Source organism: Schistocerca serialis, chromosome 1 (assembly GCF_023864345.2).
Source record: "Schistocerca serialis cubense isolate TAMUIC-IGC-003099 chromosome 1, iqSchSeri2.2, whole genome shotgun sequence".
NCBI classification, from domain to species: Eukaryota; Metazoa; Arthropoda; class Insecta; order Orthoptera; family Acrididae; genus Schistocerca; species Schistocerca serialis.
This window is the reverse complement of record NC_064638.1, coordinates 808,337,737-808,362,624: the sequence shown is the minus strand read 5'-3', so window position 1 is coordinate 808,362,624 and position 24,888 is coordinate 808,337,737. Positions and strand designations below refer to the sequence as shown.

Sequence of the window (24,888 nt, the reverse complement as noted above, 5' to 3'; positions counted from 1 at the left end):
GATAGATGGCTACTCACTGTAAAGGTGACACACACACACACACACACACACACACACACACACACACACACACAAGCAAGCATACTTCACGCACAAATGACCGCTATCTATGGCTGGAATGCAACTGTTTCACATACAGCAGAAGCAGCAACTCATAGTGGGGTGAGAAAGCGGCACAGATGACAGTACAAGGCAGCACCTCAACAGTGTGCCTGGCAGCTTTATACTGCCACCTAGTCCATGCGCACTTCACCAAGTAGTGCTGAGTGCTCTCCCCTCATCCATACCCTGCTATCCACCCCCTTCCTTGCCCCCATCCATACTCCTGCTTGTGCTTGATAATGCATTCTAGGAGGAGCAGCCGGAGGTAGTGATCATTTGTACATGTGATTTTGTGTGTGTGTGTGTGTGTGTGTGTGTGTGTGTGTGTGTGTGTGTGTGTGTGTTGTGTTGTGTTGTGTTGTGTGTGGTTTTTATTTATTTATTTTTTTTTCTGAAGAAAGCATTGACCTAATGCTCAATGTGTAAATCTTTTTATTGTGACTGTTTGCAGCTCAGTATGCCATCTTTATAGTGATTAGCAATCTATCCTTTTTCTAATTTTGTTAATTTGTGGAAAAGACTGACATATGTTGAACTCATGTTGGTGATCCACATTAATACTTAATTATTAATATTTGTGAATTTCTGTGACTGTGGTAGCAAGAGAGCATTTCAGTATTACCAGTCATCGGAAAGTGGCATCGTCTAATTCAGGCTGTTCCACCTCTGCCCCAGTGGGCCCGGACACCTGTGACAACCTTTCTACTTGCATTTTCGCTGGTGCAGCTTGGGTAGACATTCACCAAGTAGTCATTTTGCACATCTTGTTTTGCATATATGCGACACACATGTTCGCAGGCACTCAGCTAAGGCATACTATCATGTAGACTGCAACCAGGCTCCCTTACTGCCTGTGCATGACCTGTTTGCCCACCTAAGTCCACCTGTATCCGCAGACACTTGAGTTCAGACAGCTTATCTTAGTGTCTGTGGTGTGATGTTTGTACATTTTGCAACATTTTACTCGCGAGTATTTCAGGAGGATAGGGCTAAGATAGACCTTTATTTAGGGCATAAATGAAAGGGAATCGTGATGGTAAAATATTAATATTTTAAACATAGCTGCACAACAGCAACGGTTTCATGTAAATTTTATATTAACGTGACAAACCATAATTCTAGGGCTATATTTTATTTTTGACACATGGATGTATGCCGACAATTGTAAAAACGGCGATGGTACATTAGAGCTTACTAATGTAAAATTGTTACCTTCTGAAGAAGACAAATTTATATTTGTCGAAACCTAAGTAAAGAATTTCTTTATCCATTGAAACTGGTCGGCTGCTTATAGCTTTATTAGGTAAAATATTAATTGAGTGTTTCATACAGGATAGTGGAAAATAGACACTCTGATCAAGAGCACAGGTCTATGCTGCACTTGATAAATGGAAGTGTGGCACACTGTCTTACGATTCATCCCAGTATCCCATCAGAAATTAATAAGTTCAGAATTCCGCAATCAGCTGCCTCCCATTCAACTTGATGGCATCCCAGCGCCATATCAGAAAACAGTGATGAACTTGAGTGTAACTTTGGATGAGCATTTAAACTGGGCAGAGAATGTGTCGAAGACTTCTGCTTGCCTGTATACTCTCAAAAAGTTTCAGAACACATTTTCACAGGATGTGAAATGGAAACTAGTGCAGTCACTCATTCTACAAAACCTTCACTAATGTTCTGTAATTCAACATGGTACGAGCAGCAAAAATGCAAGACGATTAGAGCCAACCATGAATGCTTGTGTGCATTGCATCTGTAACATTAAACAAATCCACGATGGAATGCAATGATATAATGGAAATGTTGTGAGTTACATGTGCATGAATGTTTTTTTGTGTATTTTTGACAAAGGCCTTGCTGGCTGAAATCTAACTTTCTGACAGTCTTTCTGTTGTGCCTTTTGCGACTCGGCATCTCCGCTTTATGGTGAGTAGCAACTATTCTTTTCATTATATTGTTACACCTGCAACATTCCTCAATATGACTATGTCAGTGCTCTATATGTCCAAGTAGAGTGGTTGCAGCCAGACAAGTTGCGTGACTACCACACGCTAGACTACTTTACTGGCTCTTCAGTCTGCAAGTACCCGTGTACTTCGCTTCAGAGTTTTAGCATCTTTCACGGCATCATAATATAAGCACAAGGTCTGATCCCTCTTACTAGCTGTGTCCATTTGTGAAACAAAAACATCTACAAACTACTTTGCTGTCACTGCTGTCCGCCTCTGGAACAAACAGCCCTGTACTTTTGGCACAGTTCAGTGCCTGCAACTTTTAAGAAGTTGCAGCACTTCCTTCTGCAATCCTCATAGAGCTTCCTCAAATGTAATATATATGGCCACCTTCCCCTCTGTCAGATAGTAAAGCTGATGATACGACCTTCTCATAGTTATGCTTCTTTCCCATTTCCTTTCTCTGAGTCACACCACCTTCTCCTCCCATACATTCTTTAACTGTGTGTTGTTACATTCATTTTTCCTTCCCTTGTCCATCGCTTTCTCCAGGGCCCATGCTGCTAGCACTCATATTTAAAAACCTACCTTACTTTATTTTTTTATCTATACTTTCGTAACTTTTATTTTCTAAATTTAGTATAACATGCTTATTGCATTATATACTATGTAAAATATGTAGAATGTGTTGTTAGATGTAAGAGATGGCCTGATGGCCCAAATCTTGCTAGGTTGAAAAGATCACTAAAGAAATAGAAATAAAATTGTTGATCTAGACAAAATATAAAGTGATGAAAGATGTTTGCCACACACTAAGTGTAAAAGATAACTGTTTACAACATACCATGGTGGTGGAGGTGATACTGATACAAATAAAATATTAACTATATATGCCTTCTGCTTGAATGTGTTAATTGGTGTGTCTTACCATTGTATGATAAATCGTAATAACTGCACAGCACTTAACATTGATTTCACTTATATTCTGTATTTACATCAAAACGAAATGAGTATTCAGATAATGTGAGGAGCTTTGGCATTGGTCAAATCGTAAGAACTTGTTACAAGGGAAGGCACCACTGAAGGTAATTGTAAAATCATCATACTATTTGGCTTTCAAATTGTACCATTATAAATTATCAATCATTTAAATAGGAAGGATGTATATGACCAAATAGATTACTGGATCTCTAGTGGAGTTATCCAGACTAGTGAGCTGCCCTGGCTTTGCACAGGCAGCACTAAGTACCTGTGGTCTGGTGGCTTAGCTGGTGTAGTGCCAATAAAATATATATACAAACCTTTCTCATTAATCAGCCAGCCTACCAGTGAAAACCATATCAAAATCCCTACAGTAGTTCTCGAGACTAGTCTCCACGTACAGACACAAAAACGGTGGGGGGGCTTGAACTTATATTATGTGTAGATAATAACTGACAAGTACAGCCACACTTGTGTGGAATAATTGACAAAGAACATCTCTTTCTCATTATTGCCTTGAAATAATTGTCCCATAAGTGTACTAACATCTCTCCCTTCTCTAAAAGTAGTTATGTCCATACATTGCCTCAAAAAGACTGTTTTGCACCTGAGTGCAAAAGCACTTAACTGCTCATACACAATGTCAGTGACTTGTAAATACAGTACAGCAATGAGAATCTTATCTGTGGTAGCAACATATTTGCAGTTCTGAAGTTACTAATCTTCATAATAATTAATACTCAAACCTAATATTAATGGCTGGCCTGAATGTGTGTATATAGAAATCACCCACGAGAAGAAGAAACACCAGGAGAGCAAGAAATTTCTGCCAAAAAGTGAGCAGTATGTACCAGGTATCTACTAAAGCGAGTATATTAATTTTCGTATAGTTGATTTATACATAGAATTGATCTCAACGTAAACAATTGACTATACACAGATGTGAATCACCTGGAAAGCCTTTTGAAATAACTTTCTGCCAGAAGAAATTAATTATATTCCTCTGGTACATTATCCAAGCACTTCGTGATGATTTATAGGATTATGTATGTCTATGGCTAGATTGTTTAATATATACCTGTCCATAATGGAAGAAGGACAGATCAGAATAGGAAAGCTTAAAGCGATGAAAAGTGCCAGCATATTGCATGATGTTCAAAAGGGGACAGAAGGGCTGAACTTTGATGTGTTGTCTCTGAGGACTGTATACTAAGGAGGAAACTTCCCCAGAATGCCAGTAACTGCACACATAATCACCAAAAGATAATGTCCTATGGCACCAAAAGTAGTACAAAACAAGGCCCTTACAGTGACAAAACTGTTGTGGTGTTGAAGTGTTGGATGGATGCATTTTTTAGGTTGATTGTTTGATAATCTGACATTTTCCTAGCAAGAGTTACTGGTATTCTCAAAGAAATTTCCTCCATTGCTCATGGTGAAAAAAAGAATAATTCTTTTAGAATGGGTGCCACTCATGCTGGTGACATGTTAGCTTATCAGTCCAACTGCTGTGGTTCTTCAGTTTCTCTCAGCAGATTTGGTGATAAAATAATTCACAAGTGTACTACCAACTGTTCAGTGCACCTGATGATAGTGACAGGATTGATCATTGTGAACGTTGGACACACCCATGGACTATTTTGTTATCAAACAGCTGTTGGCCAAAGAATCTGAAATACATGGCTCCAGTGTATATTTAAGGTCACCATTACGAAAGTATCAGTAATTACTTATCTCTGTACTAACCACAAGCACTGTAAGTATTAAATGAAAAGATGAGTTGTATCATGGTTTCTGTGTAATTTTCAATTCAGTGATATTATTCACGTATAATAGACTAAGTCTTTTGTGTATGACATCTATTGTGGAACTCAGTGTAGGCCCTATAATCTGCCATTCTATGAGTAAAGAGTCAGGACAATTTCAAACATGAACATCAGTCTAGTTAGTATGACAGTGACAGGTTTTGTGAAAGGCTATAAGGTTGGGTGTGGAATGACATTAAATGATGATAGTATCACATATGCTGTATCCTTACTGAAAGGGAAACCTAGGACACCATGGTAAAGGTCCACATAAAGACAGAATACAGGTCCAAGAAGGGTAACTGTGAAGAAATGAGATCTGTTTAATTGCCCAGGAAGGCCTTTGCTGCCTGACACATATTTAAAAGCTCAAGTAGTGACAGAGGGTGTTTATGGAGAAATGGCATTGTTTATGCTTATCATTAGAATCCCTTCTAGAGGAGTATCTTGTATTTGTATTGAGGCAGTTAAATTATTAAAACAAAGAGAGAAACTGAAACCTCTACTGCAACAGCATGATCCAAGAAGAAAGAATCGAAATGTGGCATAAGTGTAGATATGTTAAATAACACATGCCAGTCAATATTCTGCACAGACAAAGAAGAGGTAACTGAAGTCAGTGACAACTGAAGGAAACTGTGAAAGGCAGTGCATCTCCTTTTTTGTGTCAGCACATTATTGTGGCTTTTAAGGCAGAATTGCTGATATGTTCTCCTAGAATTCAGCAAACAATCGCTGTTGATCACAGTGGTTTCAGAACAGATTCAGTTGCAGAAAAGAACCTTCAATAGTTCAGATATATTATTTCTCCAAGGATTTGATTACCCTAATAAATAATTTTCCCCCATTCTTTATTGTGATTATTTGTTTTGTACTTTTGTTTAGTACTGATCTGTAAAAGGATGGGGTGGTGGGTCTTTTTTTGCTGTACTAATATGTAGCGTATTAGTAATTGTTTTCCATAATTTTTAAACACAAATATTTTGGTTGAGTGAGTTATCTAATTAACCCAGATAATAGGCTGTAATTGTAAATAACAAAGAAATCACTAATGCCAACTACAGTATGTGCAGCAGAAGTCCCCGTCTTGTTTGCAGTTTGAATCTGTCATGAGTTTTATCTGCTGAAGTTATTGCAGACATCTGTGTGCTGATCGAAAGCTGTACACAAGCCAGTTCCTTTCCAGTTTATTATTATTATTATTATTATTATTATTATTATTATTATTATTATTATTATTTCAGTAATGGGAGAAGGAAAGAATTAGGCATAATCCTGCAAAAATTAATAGGCAAGAATGTACATTACCATTCAGTTTCTTTAAGATCCTTGTTGCTGTAACACAATTTTCTCATAACTCAGTTAGTCTTTTTAAGTATTTTATAGAAGCTTTCCCTATGTACAGGAATGGCCAAAAAAACAAAGAAGACAACATGTCTGAATTGTTTTGTCATTGTTCTGTAATTACTACACCAGTTTTCATAGTCTGCTTGTGAAACAATTAATTATTTACCTTTATTTGACCAGGAAATGTGATATGAAAATGGGACAGTTACATTACTGGAAAGGAGCTGTATGATGCAGATATACCCATCCGTTAGAGAAAACACTTTTAGATGATGATGATGAGGGTGACATGTTTAAGTACGCATAGAAACTAGAACAATAATTGATCTCAGTTTTTTTATTTAATTCAATTATCAATTGCAGTCATCATCAGTTTGATCTTAAAAAATAGATGTACATATTTATGGGTAAGAGTATTATAATAAATTACAGCAGTATAAGTATATAAGTGGTAGTGCTGATTTACATAACCTAAGAGCTGTCTGATAAATAACATACCTGTCTCCTCATAGCTATGGATGGGAATGTCACGTGAGTGTTCATCAGAGCTATATCAAATTTTTATATCTTGTGACAAAGTCAGTTACAGCTAAAACTTTTATTTGCTCCTACTAAGTATAAAGTGCAGGTATGTTATTTGTCAGCCGCTACTTTTACTGTTGTAAATCTCATAAAGCCACTCATAAACATGCACTTCCTTTCTTTTTTAGATCAATCTGCTGATCATCATAATGATTGAAACCTCTAATGGAATTAATTTAAGACATTTGTACTCAAAGGTATTCTACTTCTCATGAATACTTTAAAACACTGGATTGCTGGTCACATCACCCCTCATTGTTATTTAAAAGTGTTTCTTACAAACATTTCAATAAGCTTGAATAATGAAAAGAATCTACAGAAAACACAATTTCTTGTTCCTGTCATACGTGTTTTCTTAATGATATCTCCCATCCTCCTTTCATATGTAAACCTCAAATTTTTGTATCTTCCTCCTCTTTCCATCCTCTTGCAGACCTCAGCCTTCCCCATCTTTTTCTTCAGTGAAGGTTTTGTAACATATTGGTGACTTTATGTACACCATTATTAATGCCAAGGGAACATGACATATGTAATACTATTCCAAATAAGCACCTCCCTATCCTTATTATACTTGTATATATTCCATTTTTTTCTTAAAATCTCATCAGATTTTCTTGTTTGGATAATATTCACAAAATAAATGAGTAATGTGAATCATCTAAATAAATTCTAAGATCAGTTCAAACCCAAAGTGCCGAGTACATTTCAAACTCATATTTTGAGAGATGGCTTCAGAAGATACATTCGTCTAGAAATTCACAAAGATAACGTCTTGTGCTATACTTGCTTGTAGTGTGTTTGTGATACAAATAAATGAGTTACATCAACTAGTTGGGTTTCTCTGTCCAGCTCTGCCAAGTTTAGCAGCTGAAACCCACAGACTTAAGGCAAATGCTGGAGTAGTTCCACTACAAAGGTGGAGGCTAATTTTCTTCCAAATCCAAATTAGTGTTTGTCTCCAGTTACATTACTGTAAACAGGACATCTCCATCTATAGGCTGTAGGCAACTTTATGGTGTGTAGCTGGTACCATCTGTTTTTCCCTTCTTTGTTCCATTCGTGAATGGGGCACGAGAAGTGTGACTGTAGGTAAACGTCATTATTACCTCACGTTTCTCAGATTTTCTTGTTGTGGTGATTTGACAGAATATGTTTCCTGACTCTTCCCAGAATGTACACTCTCAGACTTCCAATAGAAAACCTTTGAAATGCAGACTGTTCCGTCTCGTAGCATTTTCCATGGGGATTTTGTTTAGTATTCTCAAGCTGACTAAATGATCCTGTGACTATACATGCCTGTCTTCAATGGATCTCATCTGTCCCTTCGATTGATCCAAACTGGTAAGAGCCCCAGACTGATGAGCAAAACTCAAGAATCAGTCCAACGATTGTTTTGTAAGTAACTTCTTTCATGAATGGATTATGTTTCTTAAGATTCATTGTGTGAATCTCAGCTGGGAACCTGCCTTTCTTACAATTTTTTAGGTAGTCATTCCTCTTTGTCACTCAGGATTATTACTCCTAGGTATTTTACAGTGGTTACTGTTCCCAGGGATTTGTCACCAATAGCATAATTGGACAGAAGCGAATTTTTTACACCTATTTATATGCATATTGTTATGTTACATTTATTTATCCTCTGTGTCACTGCCAGCCCAAAACTTAACACCACCAGATTCCTTCTTCCTCAAATCTTTAGATAGCTTTATCAGTGTTATCTCCTCTTTTTTTTAATGCCCTTGATATAAGCTTTACATTTCTCTTTTTCTGTTGTAATTTTTTATTTCTTTATTTTCTTGCTTTGTATATGATCACCTGAGACAGAGCTACGGGATCCTGAAAAAGGGGGTGTCTGTGTTATGCTTTTAAATCACTCAGTACAGCAGAAGATTGTAAATTACTTTCAGGATTTTTGTACATAATGAAATTAGTTTGGCAATGATAGTGAAACATACAGAATAGTAAGCACCTTCCATGCGATTGGTAAGGAAATGTTATTGAAATGCAGTTTTACTGCAGTGCATCCGCTAAGTTCATGCTAAAGTTCCTTTTGAATGGGTCTTTATTATTTACCACAATTTCATGATGAAATATGTATTGTGAGGGCATAGATATTCTGAGATGCTTAAACAATACTCCACACAAAGTTCTCGAACTGACATTGCAGGCAATTCTTATTATTTTTTTCTGGGATAAGTACATCTTTCGTGCAAACACATAGTTGAACAAAATATGATAGCATGCCATTTTAAACATGTAAATTTATTTTAATGTCGGAGATTCTTTTGAAATTGTCATTTAAAACAGATGTTGTTTTTTTTTTTTTTTTTTTTTTTTTTCTCTTATAATAGGATGAGGAACGAGCAAAGGCAGAGGGCCCATCACAGGAAGAAAAAGAGCGACTGGAGAAGCTGAAGGCAGAATTAACTGGCACACGTACACTATCGTGTCCAAGTCCAGCTGGATCTCTTGGATCTCGTCAAGCCAGCCATGTTGCAACTCCACGAGGATCTCGTGAACGGCGTAGATCTGCGGGTGATGAACGTGGAGTAATGTCACAGCTGAATATGATTGTGCGCACTCGCACCGATTCTGGAAAGCAGCTTTCAGATCTGGTAAGCACCATCAATTTGCAAGAGCAGTTCAAATAGGAGTTCACACTATAATGATAGGTATAAATTGGAAATCGTTTTCATATCCCTTAGGCACAGATTACGTGCGATTATATTTACAATAATTGTTATTTTATATTTGTTGTATCTTGTTGAAAACTGTGGCTGTTACTCTGAGGGATAGTTGGATTATTTATCAACATTCCTTAATTTACAATAAACATTTCCTCAAATTTGGCATCTGAACAGAACAGTAAATATATTTATTCTCAGCATTGGGACCAACACTGAATGCCTCTGTTCTATTTTCTTCCCCTTTCTTCTTCATGTAAATACTTATTTTATGGCCATTATATAATATTAATGCAGTCAAGCAGTATTTGCTCGATGCTTGTTTTTCTTACGGTCAATGTTATTTCGCAGATCAGATATCCTTTAAAACTTGAAAATTAGGCGGCTCATGGTATTATGTTCATTTGTTTAATGTTTTTAATTTGCAGTGAAGAATGTCACTTGCATTTAACATGTAAGTACCTACTTCAAAATGTAATCAGTGTTTCGTGAGATAGATGCAACACACATTTAGACCAAAGTTCGAATTTGATTGCTGTAACATGTGTAGAGGCCTCTGTTTATACATCAAACGCAAAAGCTTCATACTAAGTATGAAGTTGGAAAGTCCTAACTAGAGTACAAACCATGGAAAGAGTAAAGAAAACTAATGACTCTGCAGTGCCAGAATTGTGTGTTTGTGGGGGGAGGGGGGGGAATTATACATTAGTGAATCAGTGTATGACAAGACACGAAAACTGATAACTTACTGATTTCTAGGTCCCCAAAGTTGGCAGTTATTGTTAGGGCAAAATTAGCTGAACCTAAATGTTTTAGCAAGTGTACTGCACTATTTCCAGTGTATGCAATCCAAGAACTTACAACTTTCTATGGTGTTCTTTGTTTTTGTGGTTAACCTGCATAAATAGAAGGCTGGGTATTTTTGACACTAACAAACTGAATAAGCTGTAGTTTTTTCAAAGTTTAAAGTGAGTGCATTTGTGCGGTACAAGTTAATAACTGTAGTACAAACAATGTTTACTATTTTCCTTATGAAACCTGCTTTGGTCAGCTTGACAATAAAACTTGTTCCATCTGCAGAAAAGGAATAATTCTGCCTGTTGATTCACATAGAATGACAGATAGATCATTAACACAGAGTAAGAGCTGTAATTGGCCCAAATTGAAATTTGTGGAATATCTATGTATTGTATCGATTGAACATACTAGCAAAACTTTATGTATCCTGTTTCATAAAGATGAACTCACTGTGTCACATGCCCCATCCCATACTACTTCTTCCCTTTCTATGATAATATATTAGAATTTATTTCCATTGTATAGCCCTTTTTTGTATATCCCTTCCACCTTCCTCCTTTCGGCTTTCCCTTCTTACTTAATACTGGCTTACCATCTGAGCTCCTATTTTTTCATACACGTTACTTATCTTTCCTCCATGTTGTTGTTGTTGTTGTTGTTGTGGTCTTCAGTCCTGAGACTGGTTTGATGCAGCTCTCCATGCTACTCTATCCTGTGCAAGCTTTTTCATCTCCCAGTACCTACTGCAACCTACATCCTTCTGAATCTGCTTAGTGTATTCATCTCTTGGTCTCCCTCTACGATTTTTACCCTCCACGCTGCCCTCTAATACTAAATTGGTGATCCCTTGATGCCTCAGAACATGTCCTACCAACCGATCCCTTCTTCTGGTCAAGTTGTGCCACAAACTTCTCTTCTCCCCAATCCTATTCAATACTTCCTCATTAGTTATGTGATCTACCCATCTAATCCTCAGCATTCTTCTGTAGCACCACATTTCGAAAGCTTCTATTCTCTTCTTGTCCAAACTATTTATCGTCCATGTTTCACTTCCATACATGGCTACACTCCATACGAATACTTTCAGAAATGACTTCCTGACACTTAAATCAATACTGGATGTTAACAAATTTCTCTTCTTCAGAAACGCTTTCCTTGCCATTGCCAGCCTACATTTTATATCCTCTCTACTTCGACCATCATCAGTTATTTTGCTCCCCAAATAGCAAAACTCCTTTACTACTTTAAGTGCCTCATTTCCTAATCTAATTCCCTCAGCATCACCCGACTTAATTAGACTACATTCCATTATCCTTGTTTTGCTTTTGTTGATGTTCATCTTATATCCTCCTTTCAAGACACTGTCCATTCCATTCAACTGCTCTTCCAAGTCCTTTGCTGTCTCTGACAGAATTACAATGTCATCGGCGAACCTCAAAGTTTTTATTTCTTCTCCATGAATTTTAATACCTACTCCGAATTTTTCTTTTGTTTCCTTTACTGCTTGCTCAATATACAGATTGAACAACATCGGGGAGAGGCTACAACCCTGTCTTACTCCCTTCCCAACCACTGCTTCCCTTTCATGTCCCTCGACTCTTATAACTGCCATCTGGTTTCTGTACAAATTGTAAATAGCCTTTCGCTCCCTGTATTTTAACCCTGCCACCTTTAGAATTTGAAAGAGAGTATTCCAGTCAACATTGTCAAAAGCTTTCTCTAAGTCTACAAATGCTAGAAACGTAGGTTTGCCTTTCCTTAATCTTTCTTCTAAGATAAGTCGTAAGGTCAGTATTGCCTCACGTGTTCCAGTGTTTCTACGGAATCCAAACTGATCTTCCCCGAGGTTGGCTTCTACTAGTTTTTCCATTCGTCTGTAAAGAATTCGTGTTAGTATTTTGCAGCTGTGACTTATTAAACTGATAGTTCGGTAATTTTCACATCTGTCAACACCTGCTTTCTTTGGGATTGGAATTATTATATTCTTCTTGAAGTCTGAGGGTATTTCTCCTGTTTCATACATCTTGCTCACCAGATGGTACAGTTTTTTCAGGACTGGCTCTCCCACGGCCGTCAGTAGTTCCAATGGAATATTGTCTACTCCGGGGGCCTTGTTTCAACTCAGGTCTTTCAGTGCTCTGTCAAACTCTTCACGCAGTATCATATCTCCCATTTCATCTTCATCTACATCCTCTTCCATTTCCATAATATTGTCCTCAAGTATATCGCCCTTGTATAGACCCTCTATATACTCCTTCCACCTTTCTGCTTTCCCTTCTTTGCTTAGAACTGGGTTTCCATCTGAGCTCTTGATATTCATACAAGTCGTTCTCTTATCTCCAAAGGTCTCTTTAATTTTCCTGTAGGCGGTATCTATCTTACCCCTAGTGAGATAGGCCTCTACATCCTTACATTTGTCCTCTAGCCATCCCTGCTTAGCCATTTTGCACTTCCTGTGGATCTCATTTTTGAGACGTTTGTATTCCTTTTTGCCTGTTTCACTTACTGCATTTTTATATTTTCTCCTTTGATCAATTAAATTCAATATTTCTTCTGTTACCCAAGGATTTCTACTAGCCCTCGTCTTTTTACCTACTTGATCCTCTGCTGCCTTCACTACTTCATCCCTCAAAGCTACCCATTCTTCTTCTACTTTATTTATTTCCCCCATTCCTGTCAATTGCTCCCTTATGCTCTCCCTGAATCTCTGTACAACCTCTGGTTCTTTTAGTTTATCCAGGTCCCATCTCCTTAAATTCCCACCTTTTTGCAGTTTCTTCAGTTTTAATCTACAGGTCATAACCAATAGATTGTGGTCAGAGTCCACATCTGCCCCTGGAAATGTCTTACAATTTAAAACCTGGTTCCTAAATCTCTGTCTTACCATTATATAATCTATCTGATACCTTTTAGTATCTCCAGGGTTCTTCCATGTATACAACCTTCTTTCATGATTCTTAAACCAAGTGTTAGTTATGATTATGTTGTGCTCTGTGCAAAATTCGACCAGGCGGCTTCCTCTTTCATTTCTGTCCCCCAATCCATATTCACCTACTATGTTTCCTTCTCTCCCTTTTCCTACACTCGAATTCCAGTCACCCATGACTATTAAATTTTCGTCTCCCTTCACAATCTGAATAATTTCTTTTATTTCATCGTACATTTTTTCAATTTCTTCGTCATCTGCAGAGCTAGTTGGCATATAAACTTGTACTACTGTAGTAGGCGTGGGCTTCGTATCTATCTTGGCCACAATAATGCGTTCACTATGCTGTTTGTAGTAGCTTACCCGCATTCCTATTTTCCTATTCATTATTAAACCTACTCCTGCATTACCCCTATTTGATTTTGTGTTTATAACCCTGTAGTCACCTGACCAGAAGTCTTGTTCCTCCTGCCACCGAACTTCACTAATTCCCACTATATCTAACTTCAACCTATCCATTTCCCTTTTTAAATTTTCTAACATACCTGCCCGATTAAGGGATCTGACATTCCACGCTCCGATCCGTAGAACGCCAGTTTTCTTTCTCCTGATAACGACATCCTCTTGAGTAGTCCCCGCCCGGAGATCCGAATGGGGGACTATTTTACCTCCGGAATATTTTACCCAAGAGGACGCCATCATCATGTAATCATACAGTAAAGCTCCATAGGTTTCCTCCATAGGTTTCCTCCATAGGTTTCTTAAATTTTCCATCTGGTGCATCTATCTTTCACATAGTCATTCAGGCTTCTACAGCCTTGCATTTGTCCTCTAGCCATTCCTGCTTAGACGTTTCCACTTCCTGTCAATCTCGTTCCCTAGATGTCTGTATTGCCTTTCACCAGCTTTATTTGTTGCACTTGTATATGTTATCATTTCATCAGTTAAATCAATATCTCATGTGTTCTCCAAGGATTTCTACTGGGCCTTGTCTTTTTGCCTATTTGATTCACTGGTGCCTTCACTATTTCATCTCTCATTGCTCTACATTAATATCCCATTGTTTCATTTCCCCTGTTGTAGTCAATCATTGCCTAATGCTCCCTTTGAAAATCTTGATAACTCGCCCAGGTCACATGTCATGTTGTTCTGCTATTTTTCCTTCTCTTCCATTTCCTACAGTTAAATTTCATTCCCATATCACAAACTTTCATCTCGTTTTAACTATCCGAATAATTTATTTTATCTCATACATTCTTCAGTACTTTTTATAATCTTCATAGCTAATAGGCATAGAAACTTGAACTATTGTAATAGGTGTTGCTTTGGATCTGCCTTGTCTATGATTGTTCATTTACTGTGCTGTTCATAGTCACTTATACACATTTCTATTTTTTTTATTCAGTATTAGACCTATTAAAAAGGGAACATGCCTCGGATCGGATTTAAAGGAAACCGACCAAGCAATGGAAAAGGATTACAAGATGGTTTACGACTGGGCACCTTAAACGTAAGGACTCTAACTGGGAAGTTAGAAGAAATTGTAGAAAAGATGGAAAGGAGGAAATTGGACATCTTGGGACTTGCTGAGACTAGGTGGAGAGGAGTTGGTGAAAAACCACTAAGTAAAGGATGTAAACTGACTGGATAAGGAATGAGAGGGGAAGAAATGGAGTGGCAATAGTGGTCAGAGAGGGTCTGCAGGAGGAGGTGGAAGGTATCAATGATCGAATGATAAAAGCCAGAGTACGAGTGAAAGGAAAAAGCATTGAAATCATCCAAGCATATGCCCCACAGGTGGGGTGTACAAAAAAGGAGAAGGAGGAATTTGAAGATGACATGCAGAAGCAGCTAAATGGAGGTAACCAGATTATGATAGGGGACCTCAATGCACATGTTGGCACAGACAGGAAAGGATTCGAGGAGATAATGGGACCAGAGGGCTGGGGGAACCGAAATAGAGAAGGAAAATTGTTGCTGGAATTCTGCAAGAGGAATGGGCTGGCAATCGCAAATTCCTTGTACAAGAAGAGAAGTAGCCACAAAATAACTTGGTACAGTGGAGACTGGTCCCAAACTTCAGTAGTAGACTATGTACTAGTGGATAGGCAGATGATGAGCAGCCTCACAGATGTTAAGGTCATTCCATCTGAGGCCTTAGACAGTGACCATCGGCTGTTGGTAGCCACCCTGAGAGAGAAAAAAGATAGGAGGGCAACAGATATACAGGAGAAAAGGTTGAAGACATGGATGCTGAAAGAGGATGAACGGAGGACCCAGTACCAGACACTGATCAGGAAGAAGCTGCCAAAGGAAGATCAGAGAACAGTAGAAGAAGAATGGGGAGATTTTAAGAGGGCTCTAGTTGAGGCAGCTGCGACTGTGTGCGGAAGAACTAGCACAAAGAGGAGAAGTAAGGAAACCCCATGGTGGAACAACATATGTAAAGAGGCAGTACTTCGAAAGAACAAAGCCTTCAGAGAATGGTTCCAGACCCGAACAGAGGAAGCTAGGGTAAAATATAAGGAAAGCAAGAAAGCGGCACAGACCAGAGTAAGGGCGGAGAAGAAGAAGTGGATGGAAAAATGGACAAGAATGTTAGAAGAGGACAGTGAAGGGAACAAAAAAGTACTTAACACCATGGTAAGAAATAAGAGGAACGACAGAAGCGAGTGCCTGAGGATCATGGATAATAATGGAAGAGTTGTGGAGGAAATGCATGAGCTCAAAAAGATTTGGAAGGAGTACTTTGAAGATCTGTTGAATGCCGCCAAGCGGGTAACTAACAGCGCTGGAGAGCCTAAGGCAGCAGATGATTATAATAGTGGGGAAATTGATGATCTAACTTGGAATGAAGTGGAAGAAGCCATAAAGAGGATGAAAGGGGGCAAGGCACCAGGTTGGGACGAAGTAACAGTGGATGTGATACGAGCAGCAGGAGAAGTAGGAACCCAGTGGCTATACAGAGTGCTGAGGGTGGTGTGGAAGGAGAACAGAATTCCTGAGGATTGGAAGAAAGGAATTATAGTCCCGATCTTCAAGAAAGGGGATAAAAGGAGATGTGAGAACTACAGAGGAATCACCCTGCTATGCCACTGTGGAAAAATCTATGAAAAGATCCTGGAGAAGAGAATAAGCAGTATTGAAAGTAGACTGCAAGAGGAGCAGTTGGTTTCAGACCGGGAAGATCAACAACGGACCTCATATTTGCGGTAGTCAACTGCAGGAAAGGCACTATGAGTACGGGAAGGACTTAATCATGGCCTTTTTAGATATTGAGAAGGCGTATGACAGTATCTGTAGGGACAAGCTCTGGGATGTGCTGAACGCAAAAGGGATAGATGAAGAGATAACACGAAAAGTTAGAAAAATGTATGAGAGAAGTGAGAGTTGTGTGAAAGTGGGGAGGGAACGTACTGCATGGTTCAAGCTGGAAAATGGGCTGCGACAGGGAAGTGCACTTTCGCCTTTATTGTTTATTATTGTTATGGATGAAATCCTACAGCAAGTATCAGATGCAATTGGAGATCATAAAATGAAAGCAGTGCTTTTTGCCGATGACTTGATGTTATGGGGAAATTGTGGGGAGGAGGTGCAAGAGCAGTTAGATGTATGGGAGGCAACGGCAGCACAATATGGAATGCATTTCTCTGCAAAGAAAAGTGAAATAATTGTCACAACAAGGAAGAAGAATAGGCCAAATGTGGATATAACTTGTGGAGGGGAAAAACTACAAGTGGTAGAGAACTTCAAGTACCTGGGAAGCATGATTGAAAGTAAGGGGGGAAATGCAATGGAAATAAATGAAAGGTGCAGAAAAGCAGGGCAGTTCTACAAATGCATTAGGGGGTCTTATTTGGAGCAGGGAGGTGCCACAGAAATCCAAGGGAATTATATACCGAACCTACTTTGTCCCCATATTGGCATACGGAAGTGAGACATGGGTAATGCACAAAAGCGACAAAAGTAGAATACAGGCTAGTGAAATGAAGTTCCAGAGGAGCAGATTGAGTGTAACAAGACGAGACAGATTGCGAAATGTGTATGTGAGGGAAAGACTAAAGGAGGAACCAGTACAGGACAGGATAGAAAAATCAAGACTGGAGTGGTATGGACACATGAAGAGAATGGATGAGGGAAGAATTCCAAAGAGGATGTTTGATCTGCAACTGGAGGGGAAGAGGCCCAGAGGAAGACCAAGAGATAGATGGGTGAAGGGAGTGAAGGAATGTGTGATGAGAAGAGGAGAGAACTGGACGAAGGTGGAAGAGGGGGAATGGTGGAAAGACAGAACACGATGGAGAGGCTAGTGTTCCCGACAGACCCAGCCAGTGGCTGGAAACTGTCCAAGATGATGATGATGATGATGATGATGATTAGACCTACTCCTGCATTACCACTATTTGATTTTGTATTTGCAACCTTGTGCTCACCTGATCAGAAGTTTTGTTCTTACTGCCATCACATTTCACTAATTTGCACTGTATCTATCTTCAACCTATCCATTTCTCTTTTTAAATTCTCTACCCTACCTACCCAGTAACAGGAGCTAACATTCACACTTTGACTTGTAAATTACCAAGTTGTGTTTTTTTTTTTTCTTTTTTTTTTTTTTTTTTTTTTTTTTTTTTTTTTTTTTTTTTTTTTTTAATACCAACATTTTATTTGGCGGTACACCCCCCACCCCCTCCCCCCCACCCCCTCTGGAAATCAAAATGGGGAGCTATTTTATCTCCATAATATTTTACCCAAAAGGATGTCATTGTCATTATCTCATACACTCATACAACTGTGTCAATAACTTTGTTGTATGCTTGGCCATGTTGGAAAATCATATGTCTGTGTCTGAAACTACTTGAAAGGCTGCTGCTCCTCTTCAGAAACCACGTGTACTTCTCATCCCTCCACAGATACCCCACCATTGGTGGTTGGACCTATGGCTGGCTGTAATGTTGAGGCATGCAAGACATCCCATTTTGGCAAGGTTCAGTGTTGGTGGGTCTGTCTTACTGCCTGTAATAGAATTGACATTTCCTGTCGACTCTTGTGAACTTTCTTCCCAGATTGTTTGTTTTCCTAACTATTGTTTTGGTTGCTTGTGCACTGAGAACAGAAATCTCCAGTTTGAAGACTCAGAACATGTAGTAAAGCCAAGGATGTTGGTTTCCAGTATTTTGATTTCCATTTGAAATTACAGGTTTTTCTGTTTGTTACACTGCAGCTGCTAACAATCCAAGTGGCCATTCTAAAACTGCTATTGTTCTTCTTTGCTTTGCATGTGTCTTCTGCAGTCACAACTAGAAATCTGACTGGAGGGACTAATTTACATCGAAAAATTTATCAGTAGTTACTGGCATGGTTTACTGCTCACACTTGTGATATCCAAAAACAAACAAACACACACACACACACACACACACACACACACACACACACACACCCCTTATTCGCCTATTTGAACCCACCAGACGTCATGCTCTTCCCAAAACTAAAAACCTGCCCTCCAGGGAGCAGGGAGCATTTTAAGGATATTGAATAAATTCAACAGCATGTTACAATTCTGTGCAGCATTTCAGTCTAAGCTGCTCCCAAGGTATTCCAGAGCCTGCACAATCAGTGCTGTGAGTGTATGGCAAGGAAAGGGATGTTTTTTGTTGAAAACACAATGTGATTAAACTAACATCATGCTAATTTCTTTTATTAACATCTTGTATTTTATTTTGAGGTAGTCTATTTGTTGAACATGTGTCAATAACTGTGAAACCGCATATTACTTTTTGCACACACAACCAGGAGAACACACTGGGGTGCCAAGCTGGTTCATCCAATAACTGTCATGTGACCTTGACCTTTTGTCTTAGAAAAGGCATGTCCTTCCCCATTTCACTCACTCACTCAGTTATCTCGTTTCTTGCATTTGATATCAGCCATAAATATATACACAAAAACTACCCCCGCCCCCTCTGGTTGATCAGCCTGTGCATCAAAGATGTATTTATCCTTGAAAAAGAGGCTACACAGAAATCACATGGTTTTTTGTCCCGCTCTGTGTAGTTAGCACACTGTTTATGATCACTTGCATTGGTTGTAATGGAGAGCCCAGAGGAACAATCATCTGGTCCCTGAGTTTGATGACGGCGGAGTTCACGAGGTGAACAGCTAACCAAAAACAAGTCCAGAGTAAAGCAAATTCATTTTAAGTGTATACAACGGTCCAGGAAGCAGTCCAAATTAAATGATAAACAGGCAGGGTCGAAACTTTACTGTTCAATGGCATGTAATTACAGGCTTTGAAAACTAGCAAGAGACTGACTGGCAAGTGCTGGGCCACCATATTTATTGGAAGTGTCATGTTACTGGACAGCTGCATGTTACATGCATGCCACAGCGGCACCTCTCATAGGGGCCAGCTGGGGCTTGAGTATGTAGCCTGAGTATCTCTGTTCTCTTCTCTTTATTGACACTCAGGCTGGGTGAGGAATCTAAATCACTGTCAGGTACTAAACACCTCCCCCCTGTAATCGGTACTTAGGGCTAGAAATGGCCTAACATATGCCACTTCATTGAGGGACGGGGAGGGGGGGGGGGGGGGGGGGGGGGGAAGATTCTGGAAGCACCTGCAAGGGCTTCTGCAGAAGGTCATCAGCATAACTGGTGGATTGTTGGATGCTGGCAGAGATAGAGGAATATTTACCAATCAATGGATTTTGGGGCACAGCTTGGTCCTGCCTGCAGGAGCATGGGTACCAGCCTTGTAGGAGATTAAGGACAATGATTCAACCTCCACGGAAGAGTCTGGAAACATTCCACCTCCATTGATAGTGTGGTGTGGGGATCACTAGTGTTGGTGAGAGCTGAAATTTTCCTGGGAGGTGGAAGCAGTTCCATCTCCATTGGCTCCTGTTGTTGGTCACTATCAAGGTTGTAGCATTAGTGGGCATGCTTATCCATTGCATGGTTGTGTAGATCATTCTCAACTGGCAGTTGAGGGAAAGGGGTGGGGGGAGGGTATGTTACATCTTACTGTGGCCAGAGGTGATTTCAGTGCCTGACTAAACACTGCTGGCCATCCACAACCTCAAACATTTGCTGCCCTGGAGCAGCTGTGCAAGCCCAGACATGGGAGTCCATGCTTTGCTACAGCTGTGTGCACAGTCGGTGGGTCCATGGAGCTGGGTGCTGCAGGCTGAAGAGTGTGTGTTTTCAGCTGGGCTGCACTCATTTGTGGGGTGGAATGGTAGGTGGCACAGAAGTTGGCAAGTGCTTCCCCAGAGTCAGCTGTTGTCATTGTTTTGCACATCTGTGTTTGAAGGTCCTGACCATCCACTTAGCTCCTGAACTGGATGTGAAATGGAAAGAAGTGGTGGTCAGGTGCCCAATGCCATTGCATTTACAAAAATCCTGAAATGCAGATGCTGTGAATTGAGGGCTATTGTCAGAAACCAGGGTGGAAGGTATCCCCTCTGTTGCAAATATGATGGACAAGGGATAGGTAGTAGCTTCTGTGATAGTAGTAACCACCTGTGCACATGTGGAAAATTAGAGAAGGGCATTGTCGACTAGCAACAACTTTGCACACTAGAATGGTCTGACGAAATCAACATGCGCTCTTTTCTTGGGATGGTCAGGGTGTAGCCAAGGGTTGAAATGCTGTACTGTAGCTGATTGATTGTGAGAGCAAGTGTTGCAGTCTCAAACGATGTGTTGTGAGGGTTTCTGCTGTCTTGAAGTATGCTTTGACCTTATACCAGATGGAAGCTCTACTCCTTTCAGCTGTTTTCCTGTAAAGTTACTATTACTGCGAAGAACAACAGGCTAGGTACTCTGGACATAATAGGGTTTATTGGCCAGAGTATGTCATAAACTCAGTTCACAATACAGATAACAACTTAGTTGTTTCACAAGAACACATTGTCTGACAGATTTAGTTGTCAGACTCTTCTCTTTTCTTAATTCAACATTTTTAGACCTGTATAGACAACAATCATGGAACTTCACAAGGGAAGAGCTCCACAGTGCAACTCACAGCACTGCAGACTCTGAGCGTGCTACTTGCAATGATTGAAATTCATCAAAAGGTGTCTTTCACTGCCACTTGATACCTTAGGAGCACCTCAAACGTAAAAATCCAATCCCAAGAAACCCAGAAGTATCTCAGTATCTTAACTAACAATAATAGTGCTGCTTTAAATTTAGCTGAACATTTATGAATGATTACTCAATTCTGCTTACTGCTAAGGGTACAGGTGTTCCATAAAACCCCTAAAATATTAACCAACATATCTGTTGTACCCGTACAGTGTGCTATGATGACATCAACACCAGGCTAATAAACATGATGCCACACAATTGCCATCATTCCGCACATTCCTCAGTGTGCAGTGTTGAGGAACTTCAGTATGTGGGGGTTGAGCGTTGGAGAAAATACTACTCGACATTCAGAATTGCCCATCACTAACAAAATTACATCCTCAGTGATGTAAAAGTGATGTAAAGCCTGTGCCTTGAGGAACAGTTGGTGCACCATTCTGACTCTGTGTCCTTAGGTGCTCAGGTCAATCCCGACATACAGAAGACAACATCCTGTGGAGTAGTGGATCATGGCCCATTTCTTCTGCTATTTCATGCACTATAATTAGGAATTAATCAAGGATATGTTGCTGATTTGGGTCTAAGGTAAAACACAGTAGTTTATGCATGTCAAACTCCGTATCTGGGCCATATGGCAAGCAGGAAAGTGAGTCAGTGTTTGAGTGTTCTCATAGGTATGGTTATTTAGGAACAACATCCCACCATTGCAGTTGCTGCGCTATCTTATCAGGAAGTTTCAAATGACCAGACGACAAAATCAGAGAGCTGTGATTGACAATCTGGTGGAACCCATAGAGGTGCATTTCAAACTTCCTAACATCATATATAATAGCCAACGTCACTTTCTCAGTTTGCAAATAATTCCTCGGTGCCACATTTAACATTTTAGATGGAAATACAGTGGGCTTTTCCATGTGGTTGGTGCACCTGTGGGACAGCATGTTACCAGTGCAACAATCAAGCACATCAGTGGCCAGCATCAAACATTTGCCGGGATTAAACATCACTAAACACAGAGCCCACCTAAGGCTCTTTCAAGTTGCAGGAAAATATTCTGGCCCACATCTGATCGCATAAATTTAACTCCTTTTTTATGCAATCGATTAAGTCGGTGTAAAGTCTGGGTACTTTTGGAATAAACTTTGCATAATAATTTATTTTTCTGAGGAATGACTGTTGTTCTTTGTTGCTTATAGGAGGTGATAAGCTAGTGATTGCATCCACATAATTCTTTGTGGGCATTGTAATGATTCATGTAGAATGTTACTTAATTTAAGTTTCTTCTGCCTGGTCCATTTATGAATGAATGTGAAATTTTTATGCTTCACAAAATTTATTGACATTAATTGACATCCGCACTGCACACTAGTCATGTAAACAAAACACGGACAGACTTCACTGAACTCTTTGACTTCCAAAAGTAGCTTAAAAACTGACTTGTCACAGCATTGCTGCATCCCATTATTAGAATTTTAACAATAGCTTCCAAAATAAAGCATTATTAACTTTGTACAATTTTGATGTTACAATTAAAATTTGCAACACGTAAAGAAATGGATGTTACAGCTGAATAAGGTATAAAATACAATGTTCAATGGCAATCTTTTATGATAATATCTTTAGTTTTCCATAAGAAAATCATTCTGAACTTTATTACAACAATGTCTTGTATTATTTTAGTTGCGTAATTAATTACAGTTAGGATTTGGTTACTAACATGTAATGGTAGTACAGAGCTCATGCTTTATCTGATTAAATACATAGAATGCACAAATAAGGCCTCAAATTCTGCAAATTGGAAGACTGTGAGACGTAAACAATTGGAGAGTTAATTAGCAATGTAATTACAAAGAATATTAATTACAAGGGAAGACATTAAAAAAAAAAAAAAAAATACATCGCTTGGTAATAACTTTTAAGCTGTTTCTCAAGATAGTGTGGTCTTCTGTTACTGGATTTTTAGATTATCATTTTGCTAATTAGAAGCATTGATTTTTCATGCTAACATCTCTACAGTCTCCAGTTATTTATTGCTAAGGACTTACTACTTCAATTTCTTAATTAGTTACTTAATTTAGTATATGTACATGATTTTATCAATGACAGAAATCCACCGGTAATTACGATAACGCTCGTCCTTCCAGAACATTCAACACGCCTTCTCAGTGAATGTCAAGTTTTTTATCAAATAGGGCAGTATTATATGTATCACACACACACAAGGCCTTAGGAAGCACTGAATTGTCTGATAACTATCAGGATGCATATATTAAAAACAGGTGGTATCGGACATTTCATACAAGTCCTCCTGGGGTAGGCTGTATCGTTATAACCCCCCCCCCCCCCCCCACACACACACACACACACACACACACACACACACACACACACACACACACACACACCAGCCACTCTTAAAAGTATTGCTTGTATGAATGGAGGTATAAGCAATCCAAAAAATCAAAAAAGTTTTCTTTTCTTAGCTGTCACTCCAGTCACTGGTTCACATTGCACATCTTAAGGAATTGACAGCTCATAATCATCAGTCCTTTTGCGCTGTCCATCTTGTGTCTGCAACCCCTCTTTTTCTGGCAGTAACTCTGCAATAGCACAGTCTACTATTAGTTTCACAGTTTTTTTAATTTTCCCTTCCAGGTCAGGTAAGAATCTTGAATACAGTTCTCTCTGTAGGAACAGGGATGAACTCATTACTCAAGGTACTTGTGTAGGTTACAATTAAGGTCACATCAGGTATGAATATATCAAAAGCATTCACATATTACCCTGTACTGTTAGCATATTTTCAAACAAAACCACACAAAATTAAGCATCTCTAAACTGTAAAGATTTAGCTATTTACAGATTAAAGTCAGTGAACCAAAAATGAATTATATATGTATCCTTTCTTTTTGATTAATATTTCACTATATTCCACTATACAGTATATTGGACCCCCCCAGATCTCATCCAACTCTTTATCGTATCAAACTAACTCACAGACTGCTCATCATCACACCATCTTGTAATAACAAGCTTTTCACAAAATGTCTTTTGTCACAGTGCAACTTGTCCATTTAATAACACATGTACAACTTTACCATTCTCCATTTGTTCATCTCATTAGCAAATTCATAAAATCATGGCCATGCTGGCAATTCTCAAAGAAGCATCCACAAATCAAATACATGCTCTATAGGGTATAACTACAATAATTGGTCAATCTCTGTTGTAGGAAAGTCAAATTCAGTACACAGTTTACATTTTCAAATTATTTCTCAAATAATGTCACTCAATAATGGTATTACATACAGAAAACTTATACTACAGAGATGGATAGTTATTTTCAGTAAGAGAGAACTTCATTACAGGTTTATACATGAGTAAAAGATGTAGCATACGAAAACGAAAAGAAGAAAAATAGAACGCTACATATCTCAGAGACCTAGTGCTCACCATGCACTTGACACGAAGATGTGTCCTCCTGAGGGCTTTTACATCATCATATTTTTTCTTCGTGTTTGACACTTGCTTATAGGGTTTCAGTTCAGTTATGTTACATAGACCAAATAACCTTCCAGTCTTTGGCTACACTAACCTGTAGGCATTTGGGTGTGGCG

The 24,888-nt window shown here is 39.0% G+C and overlaps 1 protein-coding gene across 1 annotated transcript in view; it reads left to right on the top strand.

The window, feature by feature from the left end:
- LOC126484071 (WD repeat-containing protein 44) overlaps positions 1-24,888 on the top strand; it is a 158,882-nt gene that overhangs the window by 121,319 nt on the left and 12,675 nt on the right. Inside the window, exon 6 of the mRNA XM_050107443.1 lies at positions 9,124-9,387. Within this exon, the coding sequence (XP_049963400.1) occupies positions 9,124-9,387 (264 nt within the window). The remainder of the gene's footprint in view (positions 1-9,123; positions 9,388-24,888) is intronic.